Source organism: Mustela nivalis (genome assembly GCF_964662115.1).
Source record: "Mustela nivalis genome assembly, chromosome: 4".
In the NCBI taxonomy this organism is placed as follows: Eukaryota; Metazoa; Chordata; class Mammalia; order Carnivora; family Mustelidae; genus Mustela; species Mustela nivalis.
The window spans coordinates 81952238-81971217 of record NC_139023.1 but is presented as its reverse complement, the minus strand read 5'-3'; the positions used below and the strand labels follow the sequence as shown (position 1 = coordinate 81971217).

Here is an 18980-nt window from a genome sequence, read left to right as displayed (position 1 = left end):
AAGAAGAGTCAGAATGCAGTTATCATCTATGCAAGTTCACTCAATGATGGATAAGCAAGAATTATGTGAAATAATTTCTTGGAAAAACAAAATATACCATATAGTCAGTTATAGAGCCACATATCCCATTCTACATTCATTTATTAAGCCCTAACTTTGAAATGCCACAGTTAATTTATGGGAGAATGCTGAAAACTTTTGAGTTTTATTTATTTATTTTTTAAATAAAATTAAATAAATAAATGGGATTACTAACCATTTTTCTTCCTTAATTCAACAATTTTAGACTTTACAAAATAGGCATTTATCTCAAATTTTTTAAGAGCTCCATAATATATAAAATATAAAATTAGATTTTCTAAGGCTTTAGCTTTTCCCATCTTCTGGTAAAAATGATACTTGTATGATTTTAAAAGATAAGGTTGGCAAGACAATAGGAAGGAGAATTTCTTTTTCTAAATGAAATTTATATTTAACCATGGGGTTCATTTTCAAGACAGTAACTGAGGCTACATTTCATGTATAAGTTTGCATTAAAAAGGGGCACCTGGGTGGCTCAGTTGGTTGGGTGACTGCATTTTGCTCAGGTCATGACCCTGGAGTCCCAGGATTGAGTCCTGCATCCGGTTCCCTGCTCGGCAGGGAACCTGCTTCTCCCACTGACCTTTCTCCACTCATGCTCTCTCTCTCTCATTCTCTCTGTCTCTCTGTCAAATAAATAAATAAAATCTTTAAAAAACATTTTTTTGCATTAAAAAGAAGTGTTGAGTAAAATCATATGGTGTCTTTCTCTAACTTATTTCACTTAGCATAATGCTCTCTAGCTCCATCCATCCACATCATTGCAAATGGCAAGATTTTATTTTATTTTTTTACAGCTGAGTAATATTCCATTATATATATACATACATTTATATTTATACACACACACAAACACACATACTACATCTTTTCTACCCATTCAGCAGTCAATGGACTTTTGGGCTCTTTCAATAATTTAGCTATTATAGGGATGCTTGGGTGGCTCAGTGAGTTAAAGCCTCTGCCTTCAGCCCAGGTTGTGATCCCAGGGTCACCTGGGATCCCCTGGGATCCCCTGGGATCGAGCCCCGTGTTGGGCTCTCTACTCAGCGGGGAGCCTTTTTCCTCCTCTCTCTCTCTGCCTGCCTCTCTGCCTACTTTTGATCTCTGTCCGTCAAATAAATAAATAAAATCTTTTTTAAAATTTAGCTATTATAGATAAGCTGCTTATAAATATCAAGGTATATGTATCCCTTTGAATTAGTGTTTTTGTATTCTTAGGGTAAATACTTAGTAGTGCAATTCTCCTTTTAACTTTTTGAGGACATCCCATACTGTTTTCCAGAGTGGCTGCACCAGTTTGCATTCCCACCAACAGTGTAGGAGGGTTCCCCTTTGATCACTAGCGCTTCCTGTTTCTTGTATTGTTGATATTAACCATTCTGATAGGTATGAAGTGATACCTCATTGTAGTTCAGGTTTGCATTTCCCTAGTGGTGATTAATGTTGAGCATCTTTTCATGTGTCGGTTGGCCATTTGGATGTCTTCTTTGGGAAAATGTCTGTTCATGTCCTTTTTTTATTTGGATTATTCATTTTGGGGGCTTTGAATTTTTTTTTTTTTTTTTAAGATTTTATTTATTTATTTGACAGAGATCACAAGCAGGCAGAGAGGCAGGCAGAGAGAGAGGAGGAAGCAGGCTCCCTGCTGAGCAGAGAGCCCGATGCGGGGCTCGATCCCAGGACCCTGGGATCATGACCTGAGCCGAAGGCAGCGGCCTAACCCACTGAGCCACCCAGGCGCCCCTGAATTTTTTTTTTTTAAGATTTTTTTTTTTTTTTTTTTGACAGAGAGAAATTACAAGTACACTGAGAGGCAGGCAGAGAGAGAGAGAGAAGGAAGCAGGCTCCCTGCTGAGCAGAGAGCCCGATTCGGGACTCAATCCCAGGACCCTGAGATCATGACCCGAGCCGAAGGCAGTGGCTTAACCCACTGAGCCACCCAGGCGCCCCGGGGGCTTTGAATTTTTTAAGTTCTTTATAGATTTTGGATATCCAACCCTTCATCAGATACGTCATTTACAAATACCTTCTCCCATTCCATATGTTGTCTTTTACTTTTGTTGATGGTTTCCTTTGCTGTGCAGCTTTTAATTTTGATGATGTCCCAATAGTTTATTTTTGCTTTTGTTTCCCTTGCCTTAGGAGACATATCTGGAAGGAGGTTCCTATGGCCAATATCAAAGCAGTTACTGCCTATGTTCTCCTCTAGGATTTTATTGGTTTCATGTCTCACATTTAGGTCTTAAATCCAGTTTGAATTTATTTTTGTGTATGGTGTAAGAAAATGGTCCAGTTTCATTCTTTTGCATGTAGCTGACCAGTTTTCCCAACACTACTTGTTGAAGAGATTGTCTTTTTCTTTTTGGATATTCTTTCCTGTTTGTAGAAGATTAATTGACCATGTAGGTCTGAGTTCATTTCTGGGTTTTCTTTTCAGTTCCCCTGATCTATATGTCTGTTTTTATGCCAGTACCATACTGTCTTGATCTCTAAACAGCATTGTAGTATAGCTTGAAGTCCAGAATTATGATGGCTCCCACTTTGCCTTTCTTTTTCAAGATTGCTCTGGCAATTTGGGGTCTTTGTGGTTTCATACAATTTTAGGATTGGTTGTTGTAGCTTTGTGGTATTTTGATGCTGGTAGTATTTTGGTAGGTATTGCATTAAATGTATATATTGCTTTGGGTAGTATAGACTTTTTTTTTTAAAGATTTTATTTATTTATTTGACAAATAGGTCACAAGTAGGCAGAGAGGGAAGCAAAGAGGTAGGGGGGAAGCAGGCTCTCTGCCAAGCAGAGAGCCTGATGTGGGGCTCTATCCCAGGACCCTGAGATCATGGCCCGAGCCGAAGGCAGAGGCTCTACCCACGGAGCTACCCAGACACCCCTGGTATAGACATTATTCTTTTAAGATTTTTTATTTATTTATCAGATAGAGATCACAAGTAGGCAGAGAGAGGTAGGGGGAAGCAGGCTCCCTGCTGAGCAGAGAGCCGGATGTGTGGGGCTCGATCCCAGGACACTGGGATCATGAGCTGAGCTGAAGGCAGAGGCTTTAACCCACTGAGCCACCCAGGCGCCCCCCTAGTATAGACATTTTAATAGTATTTGTTCTTTCTATCCATGAGCATGGAATAAGTCTTCCCACTTCTTGTGTCCTTCTTCAATTTCTTTCATCTGTGCTCTAGAGTTTTCAGAGTACAGGTCTTTTACCTCTTTGGTTGGGTTTGTTCCTAGGTATCTTACAGTTTTTGGTATGATTGTAAATGGGATTGATTTTTTAATTTCTCTTGCTGCTGCTTCATTACTTGTGTAGAGAAATGCAATAGATTTCTGTATGTTGATTTTGTATCCTGGGACTTTGTATCCTGGGACTTTACTAGATTCGTGCATCAGTTATAGTAGGTTTTTGGTGGAATTTTGGGGGTTTTCTAAACAGAGTATAATTTCATCTGCAAATAGTGAAAGTTTTACTTCTTCCTTGTCAATTTGCATGCCTTTTATTTCTTTTTGTTGTCTGATTGCTGAGGCTGGGATTTATTACTATGTTAAATAACCGTGGTGAAGGTGGACATCCCTGTTGTGTGCCGGACCATACAGGAAAAGCTTTTTTTCCTCATTGAGAATGATATTAGCTCTGGGTTTCTCATATATGGCCATTATTTTGTTGAAATATGTTCCCTCCAAACCTACTTTGTTGGGTGTCCGGGTGGCTCAGTCAGTTAGGCGTCTGCCTTTCGCTCAGGTCATGATCCCAGGGTCCTGGGATCAAGCCCCACATCAGTCTCCCTGCTCAGTGAGGAGTCTGCTTCTCCCTCTGCCCTTTGCCCCTGTTTGTAATCTCTCTCTTTCTCTCTTACTATCTCTCTTTCTCAAGTAAGTAAATAAAATCTTTTAAAATAAATAAAATAAACCTACTTTGTTGAGAATCTTTTCATGAGTGAATGTTATATTTTGTCAAATATTTTTTCTGTATCTATAATTGAAATAATATGGTTCTTATCCTTTTATCAATATGACTTATAATGTTGATTGATTTGCAAATATTGAACCCACTCTTGCAACCCAGTAATAAATCCCACTTTAATCATGGGGAATGATTTTTTTAATATATTGTTGGATCTGGTTTGCCAGTAGTTTATTGAGAATATTTACATCCATGTTCATCAGGAATACTGGCCTGTATTTCTCTTTTTTAGTGAAGTCTTTATCTTTGCAATGACATGGGTGGAGCTAGAGAGTGTTATGCTAAGCGAAATAAGTCAGAAAGACAAATACCAGGTGATTTCATTCATGTGAAATTTAAGGAAAAAAAAAAAAACAGTTGAGCAAAGGGAGGATAAAAAGAGAGAGGGAGTCAAAGAAACCAATTCTTAACTATAGAGAAGAACTTCTAGTGTGGGGAGGAAGGTAGGTAGGGGAATGAGCTAAATAGGTGATGAGCACCCACCTGGTGTATGGAAGTGTTGAATCACTACATTGTATATCTGATACTATTATTACACTGTGTGTTAAATAACTGGAATCTAAATAAAAATTTAACAACGATTTTACACTTGATCTTAGCCAAAAGGCCAAGAAGCGATTTTTAACAACAATTTTAAAAACCAGTGATGGTAATGCCTGAAAAGGATGTTAGAAAGATGAAAAAATATCATGTCTCACAAATAGTATGCATTTGATTATAATAAAAATAATAATATCTACTGCAGTATAGAAGGTATATTAAATCCTAAGGACTCAGCAGACAGACTGATGTATGTATTCTAGTTTAAAGAAAAAAAAATCACTGAGTGTATTTTCATTTTATTTTCTTTCTACTATCTACCCATACTCAGGATGGAATCATTATGCTCTCCATGTTTTCATAGTTCATTATATATCTCTTTTTAGATCACATTTAGTTTTCCAACTAATTAAAGTATAGTAAACTGCATATATGTAAAATGTACAATCTGATCAGTTTCAACAGAGGCATATAGACCCTGAAGCCATCAGCACAATGAATATATACATCATTCTAAACATTTCTTTGAGAACACATTTAAATCTGACTTATATTTTGGTTACTTGCTTATGTACCTATGTCCTATATTGAATTATTATCTTGTGAGCTGGGACTGTATCTTCCTATTTTTGTAATTTCTCATAATAAATCATGTTTATAAATAGGCAATGAGAAAAGATTTGTTAAATTTGCATACTAATGGGAGCTTTCTTCTGAAAAAAGTAGCATATAGTCATTTAATGTTAATTAAAGAATTTCACTACTTTTGGCTGTAAGAGGTCTACCTTCATTTGACCTAGAGCTTTTTTATAGGTTTTAAAAAAATATTTCAGAATATATTTTTTGTTGTTACATAATTACTTGCCCTTTCTGTGTGACAATTAGGTATATGCCAAGAAATTTGCTCATTAAGCATGCATTTCTTAAATCATACTATATGTAATCTTTTATGAATGACTGTTTATAATTTTATGACATTTAAAGATATTCTAACTTATTTTCACTCTACTTTTTCCTAGCTCATCCCTTCTTTTAAATGGGAAACAAATCCATGTGGCTTATTGGAAAGAATCTGACAAGTTGTTGTTAATTGGCCTGCCTGCTGAAAAGTAAGTTGAGATCTTTTTTTTTTTTTTACCTTAAAATCATTTCTGAAATACTGCTAACAAAGTCTGTTTCATTAAAATTATGACATTTTTGGCGAAAGCAAAGTCTTTCAGTTTTACAGTTTAAAGATCTCTTGCACCACTACAATAGCTACCATGCTAATTTGGTATTTAAAAATACAGAAAAGGGGCACCTGGGTACCTGGGTGACTCAGGTAATTAAGCATCCAACTCATTTTTTTTTTTAAGATTTTATTTATTTATTAGACAGACAGGGATCACAAGTAGGCAGAAAGGCAGGCAGAGAGAGAGGAAGGGAAGCAGGCTCCCTGCTCAGCAGAGAGCCCGATGCGGGGCTTGATCCCAGGACCCTGAGATCATGACTGAGCAGAAGGCAGAGGCTTTAACCCACTGAGCCACCCAGGCACCCAGCGTCCAACTCTTGATTTTGATTTTGGCTCAGGTCATGATCTCAGTATCCTGGGATAGATCCATGTGTCATGCTTTACACTGAGCATGGAGCCTGCTTGAGATTCTCTCTCTCCCTCTGCCCTTCCCCCTCTTGCTCTCTCTTTTTCTCTCAAAATAAATAAATAATTACTTAATTGAAAACAAAACAGAAAAGTGCTAGAAACAATTTCTAGGGGCCCGGCTTTCAGTACACTTCTTTCTGAGATATGGCCAATATGGAGCTGAGAGATGACCTTCTCTACTTCAGTTGTCAAAAGAGGCAACTTTTGACAAGATTGTAGTATGGATTTTATGTGTTTGTAGTTTTTTACTGTTGGAGATTTTGGAGAATTAAAGGTCAAGTAGAAAGGTGTTTGGTCCTGATGTTGAGTGCCCTTGACAAAATAGAGTTGACCCTTGGAGAACATGGGTTCAAATTGCATTGATCCACTTATGCGTGGGTTTTTTTCAATAACTATATTGGAAATTTTTTTGGAGATTTGTGACAATATGAAAGAACTTGCAGATAAACTGCATAGCATAGAAATATTGAAAAAATTGAGAAAAAGGTATATCATGAATGCATAAAATATATGTAGATACTAGTCTGTCTCATCATCATTACCATGAAGTATACACAAGTCTATTATTAAAAGTTAAAATTTATCAAAACTCGTACAAACACTTGAATGGAGCAATTCATAGTTGAGAGAGATGTGAATAAAGTAAAGATGCAGTATTAAATCATAACTGCATAAAATTACTATAGTGCATATTGTACTACTGTAAGAATTTCATAGCCACCTCCAATTGCTGTTGCAGTGAGCTTATGTTATGATTATCTGCTTAAAACTCCCTATGACACTAATCATCTCTGTGAATAGTTTGTCTTTCCAGTAAATTGTTTATTGCAATAAAAAGTGATTTCTCACAGTTCTTGCATATTTTTCATTGTGTTTAGTGCAATACTGTAAGCCTTGAATAACACCAGGAGACCCATATGAAGTGCTATTAGTAATGCTGGAAGTGCTCCCAAGAAGCAGAGGAAAGTTATGACATTACAAGAAAAAGTTGAATTGCTTGATATGTACTATACATTGAGGTCTGCACCTGCGGTTGCCCGCCATTTCAAGATAAATAAATCCAGTGTACAGGCCATTGTAAAAAGAGAAAGGAAATTCATGAAGTTATCACTGCAGTTATGCCAGCAGGTGCAAAAACACTGCACTTTCTGTGAAATATCTTTTTATGATGTATTGAAAATCCGGCTTTAAGTAGGTATAGGATTACTATAAGAAAGGCATACTTATAGACTCTAATGTGATTTGAGAAAAAGCAGTTATTATATGACAACTTGAGGCAAAAAAAAAAAAAAAATGTGGCTCTAAAGCAGGAGATTTTAATGCCAGCAAAGGGTGGCTTGACAATTTTACAAGGAGGTTTAGCTTTAAAAATGTCAAGATAACAGGAGAAGCAGATTCTGCTAAGAGACAGCAGATGAGTTCCCAGATGCCATTAAGAAAATCAGTGAGGAGAAAGAATATCTGCTTCAAGGTTTTTAATACAGACAAAATTGCCCTATTCTGGGGGAGAAAAATACTGCATAGGACATTATTAAAGAAGAAAAGTGAGCACCAGGATTTAAGACAGGAAGGAATAGGCTAACTCTACCCTCTTATGCCAACACATTTGGGTTTATGATCAGGACTGCCCTTATCTATAAAGCTCATTAACCCCAAACCTTGAAGGAAAAAGATACACCAGATAATATTAGCTACCAGTCTTTTGGTTGTACCACAAGAAGTCTTGGACATTGAAAACCCTTTTTCTGCATTGGTTCCATTGATGCTTTGTCCCTAAAATCAGAAACTACTTTGCCTTTGAAAATTCTTTTGCTATTGGACAATGCCCCTCGCCACCCAGAACCCCATGAGTTCAACACTGAAGATGTCAGTCTACTTGCCCCCCAAAACAGCAATCTCTAATTCAGCCTCTAAGGCTTGTTACACATGGTACCCTATGGAAAGGATTGTCAATGCTGTAGAAGAGAACCCTGATAGAACATGAAGTCTGGAAGTCTTACACCACTGAGGATGCCATTGTTGTTATCGAAAAAGCCATTAAAGCCATCAAGCCAGAAACAATAAATTCCTGCTGAAGAAAATGGTGTCCAGATGTTGTGCATGACTTCACAGGATTTATGACAGAGCCAATCAAGGAAATCGTGAAAGAGCCAATCAAGGAAGTCATGCCAAGTATTGGATATGGCAACAAGGTGGCAAGACGGGGGGACTGCCAGAAAAAAACTGATACTAGATAGTCTGGCAGAAGGATTCTGATTATTCAGGACTGCTTTGACTTCTTTTATAACATGGACCCTTCTATGATATGGGCACTGATAATAAAGCAAACAGTGGAAGAAAGTTTGATGCCATATAGGAATGTTTTTAGAGAAATGAAAAAAAGAAATTACCATATATTTCTGTAAAGTTAAACTGAGTGTGCCTGCCTCTCTTGCTTCCCCTTTACCTCCACATCTTCTGCCTCTGCCAACCCTGAGACAGCAAGACCAACCTCTGCTCCTCCTCCTCAGCCTGCTCAACATGAAGATGATAGGGGTGAAGATCTTTATGATGACCCACTTCCCCTGAATGAATAGTAGATAATCGTCATGCCATGTAGCTAATAAACTTATCTGTTGTGTATGTGTGTGTCTTCATGTGAAAATCTGATAATTGTACAGCAAGAGCTATGTCGTCGTCATCATCGTCTAAGTATTGATTGTGTAGAACACCATGTGCAAAACTCGTGTGTAAGGTGATAGTGTGTCCTTACCTAGATAAGGCGATTGATATTTAACATAAAATTAATAATATGTTATTTTTCTATTTTATAACTTTCTTTCAAAAAAATTATACTACCATGCAGTATGCCTCTCCTTCTTGTAATAGGGGAAAACTGCATATCAGTATACCATCACAGGTAAGTGATTTAAGAAAAAAAGTAACAGTGTTTCCAGCATGCCCTGAAAATATTTTAATACTTCATTCTCTAGTGTTATGGGTTAGGCTGCCATGAAGCTGTGCTGTCAATTATATTAGGCTACCATAAAGAAATCATATTGCTGCTGCTTTGTTATGAATGCATGAATTGTTTCTAAATAAATATTTTATTTCTTTTTAGCATTATCTTTTCATTTTGGATCTTTAGTGTCAGTAACATGTGTAACATCTATAGTACCTGTGTCACAGGTACTAACAAATAGATGGATGATTCATCTTGTAAACAGATGATACAAACTTATGGTATCAATTTCTCTTCTTATGGTTTTCTTAATAAAATTTTCTTTCCTCTAGCTTACTGTATTGTCAGAATACTGTATATAATACATGTAACATACAAAGTATGTGTTAAACAACTGTTTACTTTATCAGTAAGGCTTTTAGTCAACAGTAAACTATTAGCATTTAAGTTTTGGGGGAGTTAAAAAGTTGTACTTGAATTTTCAACTGCCTGGAGTATTGGGACCCCTAGCCCCTGCTTTGTTTAAGGGTCAACTGTAAGAAATATTTAACTTTAAAGTGATGTCTCTAATGATATGTCTTATATTATTGTTTTCTCCTTCTTAATTTTTTGCAAGTATTTTTAAATATATCTTATTTTTATAGTTGGAGGTAAGAGTTGGGTTGACATTTATAATGAGCACACTGTGAACCCACGGACTGCATTAGGTACTTTACATTCATTAATCTCACTTAATCTTCAAAATCAGCTCCAGATGTACTTCGTGATCTCTGGCCCCATTTTATAAATGAGGAAAGTAAAACCAAGAGAAGATTAAATAACTTGCCAAAGGTCACATAACTGGCAAAAAGCAGAATTGCAAATTGAAGGAGAGTCTTTCTGAATTCTTTCTACCACATTGCTCCCCTGATGTCATTAGACATTAAAAGCTGTGGGGAAATGGGATAGGAATATGGACAACAGCCTCAAGGAGAGTGTAAGTTAACTAATGTTAGATGAGTCTTACATCCCTGTTCAGTGATTTTTAAAAAAAATTTGTAATTTAGATCCTTCCCCACTTTAAAAAAAAGAAATTGGACAACTTCTATTAAACTATAAGTGCATTTTAGTTTTAACTTCTGGTCCACAGAATCATACATTGTCTACCAAATACTAATCAAATATCAAAATAAGTACTATAGTCTATGAGTGACAACTTTAGAGAATACCAGTTTAGATAACTTTTCTTTTGGTGTTGCTTTTAAGCTTCCCAAGGAAGAAAAAAGTATTATAAAAATGCATTATCCAGAGGCACCTGGGTGGCTCAGTCATTAAGTGTCTGCCTTCAGCTCAGGTCATGATCCCAGGGTCCTGGGATCGAGCTTCGCATTGGGCTCTCTGCTCAGTGGAGAGCCTGCTTCTCCCTCTGCTACTCCCCCTGCTTGTGTTCCCTTTCTCACTGTCTCTCTCTTTCTGTCAAATAAATAAATAAGATCTTTTTTAAAAAATGCATTATACAGCCAATCTGAACATGAATATGTCTATTCTCTATTATTGGTAATTTTGTTAACCAGATTTTTTTCATTATATAGCAGTGCATTCGTTATCTATTCTTGGATAACAAATTATTAAAAACTTGGGGACTTAAAACAGTAGACATTATTATCTCATAGGTGTTCTTGTGAATCAGGAATTCATGAGCAACTTAACTGGGTGATTCTGGCTCAGGATCTGCCTTAATGTTTCAGTCAAAATATTGGTCAAGGATACAGTTATCTGAAGGCTGAACTAGAGCTAGAGCATCTGCTTCCAACATGACTTACACACCTGGCCATTGTCAGGAGGCCTTAATTCCTTGCCACAAGGATCTCTCCCTAGAGCTGCTTGAGTGAAGTTCTCATAGCACATCAGCTGACTTCCCCCAAAGCAAGTGATAGAGAGATGGGTTTCTTCAAAATAGAGAAAATGGGGAAGTTGACTTAGTCTTAGAAATGATGCAGTCATTTCCCCCCATTTACTATTTGTTAGAAGTGAGTTAAATAAGTCCAGCCCACACTCAGGGGGAGGGAAATTAAGTTCTACCTCTTGAGGGGAAGAGTGCTGAATTGTGGACATGTTTTTATACCACAAACAGGAACTCCAAAGGAGGCTGCAATGAAAAATAGCACAACATTTGTGTTTTAAAGGTGCCTAATTTCAGTCGAAAGAGATATGATCTATCATGAATGCGTGGCTAAAAATTTTTTTTAATTTTATTCTTTCTGTTCTCATCTTTATTATTTTTTTTTTCCTTCTATTGCCTTTGGGCTTTGTTCTTCTTCTAGCTCCTTTGGGGTAAGGTTTGGTTGTTTATTTGATACTTTTCAAAATTTATTGAGGTAGGCCTGTATTTCTATAAATCTTCCCTCTTTGAACAGCTTTTGCTGCATCCCCAAGATTTAGACCTTGTGTTTTCATTTTCATTTTCATTTGTCTCCTGTGTTTCCTGTATGCTTCAAAACATTTAACGTGAGTGATAATGGTTCTGTGACATATACTAGGAAACTAAACCCTAAAAAGGCTTAAATACTTTTTCTGTAGGTGGTGATATCAAAATGCCTACTAGACCCATGCTCAAATTTCAAATCTAGACAGTGGAGTCTTTAATGAACAACCAGCTATACTAGCATTTAACCCACAGACTTCTCACATTCTTTTCATGTAAAATGTAAAGATGTTCTGCTTCTCTTAAATATGTATTATTTGGTTATGTTATAAATGCATTTTTGCTTTTTTTTAGAGTTCCTCTTCCTCAGCTGAGGAATATGATAGAAGATGTTGTCCAAACCTTAAAATTTATGTATGGTTCTTTAGATAGGTAAGTACTTCTGTGAATTGAATCTCAAGTTTTTGTTTATTTGTTAAAAAAAAAAAAAAAAAAAAAACTTTTAGTCACAGAGAATAAATTGATGGTTACCAGAGGGGTGGTAGGTGAGGGGATAGGGGAAATGAGTGATGGGGATCAAAGAGTGTACTTGACACGATAAGCACTGGGTGATATATGGAATTGTTGAATCACTGTGTTGTACACCTGAAACTAACATAACACTGTATGCTAACTATACTGGAATTAAAAGTTAATAAGAAAATATTAAAAAAATGAAGATATCAATGCTTATGAAACATGAATCTCAAGTTTTAAGTATATAATTCTAAATCTCTTTTGCACTTAATACTTTTCCTTGATTGGCAAGTTAGTTATTTGTTTTTTTTCTTATTCCTCTGATTTTTTCCTTCTTTAATTAGTGGCTTTATTTTATAGTTCTAGGCAGTTTTTCACTTGATCCATTGCTTTTTCTTTTTTGGTCTTATGTTAGTTCAGTAAAATAATGTGAAATAGTGATAAAACCACAATTATATTCTGATTTGATATATTTCTATAGTAGCAAATGTAAGAGCATTTCAAAACAGATACAGAAAAGAGTAAGAAGGTTTTAAATAAGTTGTGTTTTTCTCTGGTTTTATAAGAGCATTGTCAAATTTACTATCCTAAAATTTGATACTTCTTAAAAAATGTTTAGTAAAAAACATGCACTCATAAATAAATGACACGGTAAAAAAGGTATTGGCTAGTTTCATGTGTATTCTTTCATACATTTCCTATACAATATGAATACAGTCTACATACTCTTTTTTTTTAATATATGTGGGCTCATATTATGCATATTTTCCTGCTTCTTGCTTTTTTAACCATGCAGTAAAATATGATACATCTTTCTTGATCTGAAGGAGGCAATTTGAGGTAACTTCGACATTTGAACCCATAAAATTATGGATAAAAAATACGATTTTTTCTGTTGGTTGGATTTTTCTAAGTCCCAGTACTTCAGAAGGCTAAAATGATACCTTTGCTTTCAAAGCCTTAAGAAAATATCAATATAAAAATCCAGAAACAGTTTATATGTTTTCCCAAAGCATAGTGGTGTCAGCTCTCTGTTCTTTCTATTGTGGATCTTTGTTGTCACTGTTCTCAAAGCAGCCTTGAAAGGATTTTCTGTGGCTGTGGCATCAGTATTTTCTAGTTTGTAGAGTTCTCCTCCAAGAGCCTCTGAAGAGACAAATCCTCTCAAACCCAATTACTAATTAGCATTTCCCAAACATGTGAACTATGAAAGGCAAGGCAACCACAAACAGTGCTTTTACCTTCAGTTAAATAAGGAAATTTTTAATCAATAAAGAATAAAGATATGGTTGTAAACCACCTCCTTAAATTCACACTGGGTGAGCAAACCTTGCTTTGTTTTGCCTTAATTAAAGCTTTATATTTTTATAAAACCAGAGATAATTAAAAATTAAATTTCTGCAATGAATTCCATACTTTAAGACAATTAGTCAGGATTGTTCTGCAAGTTGCAGTGGACTAGGTTAGGGGCAGGGGACACTTAATTTCTGTGAATTTCACTTTGAAATTTAGCTTCCATTTACTTGGAAGTATCACCAAATTGGCAGTAAATTTTAGTTTTTCCTTGTTCTGTTGAGAATTTGAAAGGCAAACTAAGAATATAAATGTGAAGATCCATTAGTTCTTAAGACCAAGAAGCAGTATGGATCCAAGATGCTGTTAGTAGTCATTTTGTAGCAATTTTTAATAAGTTTTTCTCTAATTATGAAAGATATTAAAAGCATATTATGAAAAATTATAAGACTAAAAAGTCCAAAGACTTAATTTTTTTTAAGTTGTAAGCTAGTTAGTTCCCTATAAGGCACGGAAGATTGATTATATATTCGCAGAATTTAGTGTTTTGATCAAAGATATGTTTCCTTCACTATTCCTAGCCAAACTATCAGCAAATTGTAAACAGTCTGTCTTTAAAACATATCTCAAATCCATTCATTTCTTTACATCTTCACTGTTAACCCTGTCCAGCCACCAGCATCTCTCACTACTACAGTAATCTAAATGGTTTCCTTGCCACTTTAATAAATTTCCAACTGCAGTTAAAATGATCTTTTTACATTATAATCTGGCTCCTACATACCTTTCTGATTCAGATCTCAAACCGCACCCACCCCTCTGTGCTCTTCTGTGGGTACCCTGCCCAAGTTTGTCAGCATTTGTGCTTTTTCCTCTCACTGGATCTTCTTGACATTGGGATCTCAGCTTAAATGCCCATTCTCAAAGACTCTTCCCCAGCTTTTGATCTGTCACATCACCCATTCACATGATCCTATTCTCTGTATGGCCCTTTGTACGAGTTCATGTTTTTACTGTTTGTTCATTTGTTGTCTTTTTCCATTAAAATGTGAGCTCCACAGAAACAGAGACCGTGTCTTTTGTCTTGATATTTTTACTACTGTACCTCCAGCAGTGAGAACAGTGCCTAGAACACAGTTGGCATTTAAGCTGTTTGTTGAATGAATCCATGAATATTATTCTGATGTATTAACGGCACATATAATAGTTATCGTATTATCCAGCGGGCTATTCCAATGAAAGGATGCAGGCAATGCTCTATTATTTTTGCATGGCTAAAAACAAATGTTTAGTCTGTCTCCCATTCCTCCCTCTCTTTGAGTTCTTCAATAGTGTTGCCTTCATTAGTGAAGAGGGGAAAATTACTTAGGCTAATTATGTGCTTTCTGTATTCAATAAGTAATAAGTATAATAAGTACTTATTTACTAGGTACTTCACATGTGAATCAGGTTGTATTATCCCCATTTTTAGAGATGAGAACAAAAGTTCAGAGAAAGGTTAGATGATTTTCCTGAGATACCTACCTACTAAAAGCAATGAATGATAAGAGTCAAAGTCAGATATGTTCTATTACAAAACTCTAACTCTCTTTATTATTCCATCTTGCCTGAAAGGTATTGGGAGTTTAAATGGCTAAGAGATAAGGTAAAAGCAACTTACTTTTTTTTTTCCCCCACAAAGTGTACTTCAGCTCATTCTGTCGTAGATAGACCATTTGTGTTAGCCCTGTGGTTCTCCCATAATATCATCTACTCTGTACATTTGAAAGTAGGTTTTTGGGTAAAAAATATTGACAGGATGAACTTCTTTTTTTTTTTTTTAAGATTTTATTTATTTATTTGAGAGAGAGACAGTGAGAGAGGAGCATGAGCAAGGAGAAGGTCAGAGAGCGAAGCAGACTCCCCATGCAGCTGGGAGCCTGATGCGGGACTCGATCCCGGCACTCCGGGATCATGACCTGAGCCGAAGGCAGTCCTCCAACCAATTGAGCCACCCAGGCGTCCCTGACAGGATGAACTTCTTACATTCCATCGGTAACATTATAGTAGTAATTCTTCATAACGGAGAGGAGTGAGGAAGAGAGCCTATGTAAGTTGGGAAAGATCTAGTCTTCTTAGGAGCATGTAGATAACCACCATTTCATATGTTGTTCTGACTTACAGCTCTTATTTCTTCAGTGCCTTTTGCCAGGTTGAGAATGTTCCTCGTTTGGATCATTTTTTCAGCTTGTTCTTTCAAAGAGCACTTCACCCTGCTAAACTACATCCTGGTACCAGTCTGAGTGCACAACAATATGATGCTTCCAGCGCAGTGCTTTTAGACGGCCTCCCTGGAGTTCGATGGCTCACACTTCCACGGGAAATCAAGGTAATCTCAGGAGTCATAAATAAAAATCAGAACCAGTTGCCTTGTAATTTTTTATCTTCTCTCCTTTTTAGACTTTTTCTTATTTTCAGGATTGTGGGTAAGAGTTAAAAGAAGCCATTGGTTAATTAAATAGGAGATCTAGTACAGTGAACTTAGAAAGAGAAATACTTCTTTCTAGATAGAAATTAGTTCTCTTATCTTACTTTAACATTTAAGCATTTTCCAAACTTAAAATACTTTTCAGAAATCATTGTTATGTGGTGTGTTTTGCTTTTGTTTGTTCAGATGCTCTCTCTTTTTTTTTTTTTAATGTCATTTTTCCTACAGTACACTGGACTAATTTAAGAGAAAAGATACTTTGCTTATTGTCTTAAGGAATGTGAAGGAACAATTTTAGTAACTTTGTGCATTAGCCTATAGAATTCAGTAGTGGAAATAGCAACCTGTAAACATTAACATTTGTGAGATCAAAATTCACAAGTGGATACTTTTCTTTTTGTCCTTTAGTTTTTCACAAGAGAAACCATAGCCCAAAAAAAGAGTACATGAAATATTTGCTAGATGCAGAAAAATGTAAGTCACAAATGAGTAATAAGTCACAGTGTGTGAAAAGTATTGAAAGGCATGACTAATGTTTCCAAAGCTTTAGTTATCTCGATAAGACACAGTTTGAAATAGTCCTGCAGAGAGTACCCTGGCCTTTAAAGAAAAAGGAAAAGAAAAAAAAAAGGATATCTTTTTTTCCCCCACAAATCACGTATATGATGCAAGCTTTAATTACCAATAGTTTTCAATTTATATATACACATTACAAATTAAGCTACAGATTAAATTTATTCTGTTTTCAAATTTGGAATGTTTCATGGAGGAACAAATACATGAAAGAGTTCAGGCAATTTCCATAGAAACAAAAGCTAAATCCTAAGTAAGATTTTCCTAATAACTCTGTAGGGAAGCTAAACTGTGCCAGATTCCAGGGGAATGCTTGCCTTCATGTTTTAATCCATAAATAAAGATTAAGGGTCCTTTTATATAGGACATAGGAAAGACACAGGGAAGAATGTTGATATTTTCAAAGAATCTAACTGCTGAGAAATATATAGGAAATAGAGGGGAGAAAAAAACCCTCAAAATAGTTTGAGCACATTAAGATTGATTATTTTCCTCTTAAGAATTTTAATAGTTTCAAGAATTTTCCAACTCAAAACTGGAAAGCAGTTTTTTAACCCCAGAAATTATTTTGCATTGAATACAGAATAAAGCTCATCTTAAAGCCCATAATAAACAAACAAATAAATAAATAAATAAATCTCATAATAATCGAGATTTAACTGAAAAATGTATGTTAAATAAATATTTTTCTGTAATTCCAAAGCTTAATAGTAACATGTTCTATTGGGGGACATTTCTTAAATATCACAAAAGAGAAATATACTTACTCAATTCTTCAACTAATTATTAAGCACTTTTATGAGGCCATTACTAAATAATAACTGATACGAGTTAAATGGTTTGTGTTACTTTTTTTTTCTTTTCACATAGATGGAACTAGACACAGCATTGAATGACTTGGAGGCTGCAGATTTTGCAGAACTGGTGAGAGAACTGATGGATTTTAGGAAAGGCTCAATGTTGATTTGATATTTTATAAATCAGCCATTATTCTAAATATTTTTCAAATGAGCATGTAATAATCTTGAAATACGTAGCATTGGGTCTCTATTTTGACATGAACAGAATCTATTTTGCTTGCCTTAAAATTTTTCACTCAGTTGAAAGTATTTGTTCATAAGGTATACATGATGATTAATTGCACTTAGAATCTTTAAGAACTGGGCTTTGAGAGAAAGGACACACATTAATGTTAAAGTAAAGTATATAACTGAATTGTAATACTAAAGTAAGTAAAAACCCTATTGATATAATTTTCAGTTGGGAGTACCAGTATGTTTTTTAATCTTTTATATATATATTTAATATAGATAGATAGGTAGATAGATCGATCTCCTAGCTCTGTCCAGTAAAAAGGCCTAGAAATAGTGATCATCCCAGTGGTGATGAATGCCATTAGCACCCAGGCTATGGTACATAAATAATACTTCTTACCAAAAGAAACCAAGACTCCTAAGAGAAATGGCTGATTGCGGATTTGGGGCTAAAAATATACTAGATAAACCTGGCAGCATCTTATTATTTCAGAAATCCAGAAAGCTTTAAAAAATGCTGCTATGGGGTCCCTGGGTGGCTTGGTCTTTAAGCGCCTGCCTTTGGCTCAATTCATGATCCCAGGGTCCTAGCCCCGCATCAGGCTCCCTGCTGGGCGAGAAGCCTGCTTCTCCCTCTCCCACTCCCCCTGCTAGTGTTCCCTGTCTCTCTGTCTCTCTCTCTCTCTGTCAAATAAATAAATAAATAAAATATTTTTTAAAAATATGCTGGAGTTAATAATAGGGTTCAAGTAATTAAGAGACAACTTGAAGAGGCTCCCACTTGAGCATTTGTAAATGTACTAACTGCAGTAGATTGAAACCCATCAGATATGTTGAAGTCCATGAATTCATAATTGTACTCAAGAAAAAAAGAAACTTCTTGGTCAACTTTGGAAGATGCAAGGGAACCAATTCATTACTGTGAAAACTGTTAACAAAGAGAAAGAAACATTTATCTGCCCTTCCTATCTGAACCATACCTCAAGGTTACCAAAAAGAGATGAGGGGGAGTTCTCTTTACAGATGTATTCTATTTAACATACCAAGAAAGGATGACAGAACTGGAATATTACCATATTGCAATCTTCCCAATGAATTAATAGGTCTAAGCAAAGATCATCAGTTTTCTTTTCTTTTTTTTTTTTTTAAGATTTTATTTATTTATTTATTTGTCAGAGACAGAGGGAGAGAGAGCAAGCAAGCGAGCACAGGCAGACAGAGAGGCAGGCAGAGGCAGAGGGAGAAGCAGGCTCCCTGTCCAGCAAGGAAACCGATGTGGGACTCGATCCCAGGATCCTGGGATCATGACCTGAGCCAAAGGCAGCTGCTTAACCAACTGAGCCACCCAGGCGTCCCAGATCATCTGTTTTCTAAAGATTTTGTTTATTTATCTGACAGACAGAGATCACAGGTAGGCAGAGACGCAGGCAGAGAGAGAGAGAGGGAAGCAGGCTCCCTGCTGAGCAGAAAGCCTGACGTGGGGCTCGATCCCAGGACCCTAATATCATGACCTGAGCCAAA

The 18980-nt window shown here is 35.9% G+C and overlaps 2 protein-coding genes across 9 annotated transcripts in view; one reads left to right on the top strand and one right to left on the bottom strand.

Moving 5' to 3' along the window:
- Positions 1-18980, bottom strand: part of LOC309863077 (uncharacterized protein) — a 185611-nt gene that overhangs the window by 17750 nt on the left and 148881 nt on the right. The gene's annotated exons all lie outside the window — the stretch shown is intronic.
- Positions 1-18980, top strand: part of INTU (inturned planar cell polarity protein) — an 84715-nt gene that overhangs the window by 44312 nt on the left and 21423 nt on the right. For 4 of the 8 annotated variants that reach the window (XM_082727568.1, XM_082727570.1, XM_082727571.1 and 1 more), the window contains exons 6-9: positions 5612-5701; positions 11931-12008; positions 15612-15753; positions 17296-17349. In XM_082727568.1, coding sequence (XP_082583694.1) covers positions 5612-5701; positions 11931-12008; positions 15612-15753; positions 17296-17349 — 364 coding nt within the window. Of the gene's footprint in view, positions 1-5611; positions 5702-11930; positions 12009-15563; positions 15754-17295; positions 17350-18980 lie in introns of all 8 variants that reach the window. The other 4 variants (XM_082727566.1, XM_082727569.1, XM_082727567.1 and 1 more) reach the window with 1 other exon arrangement.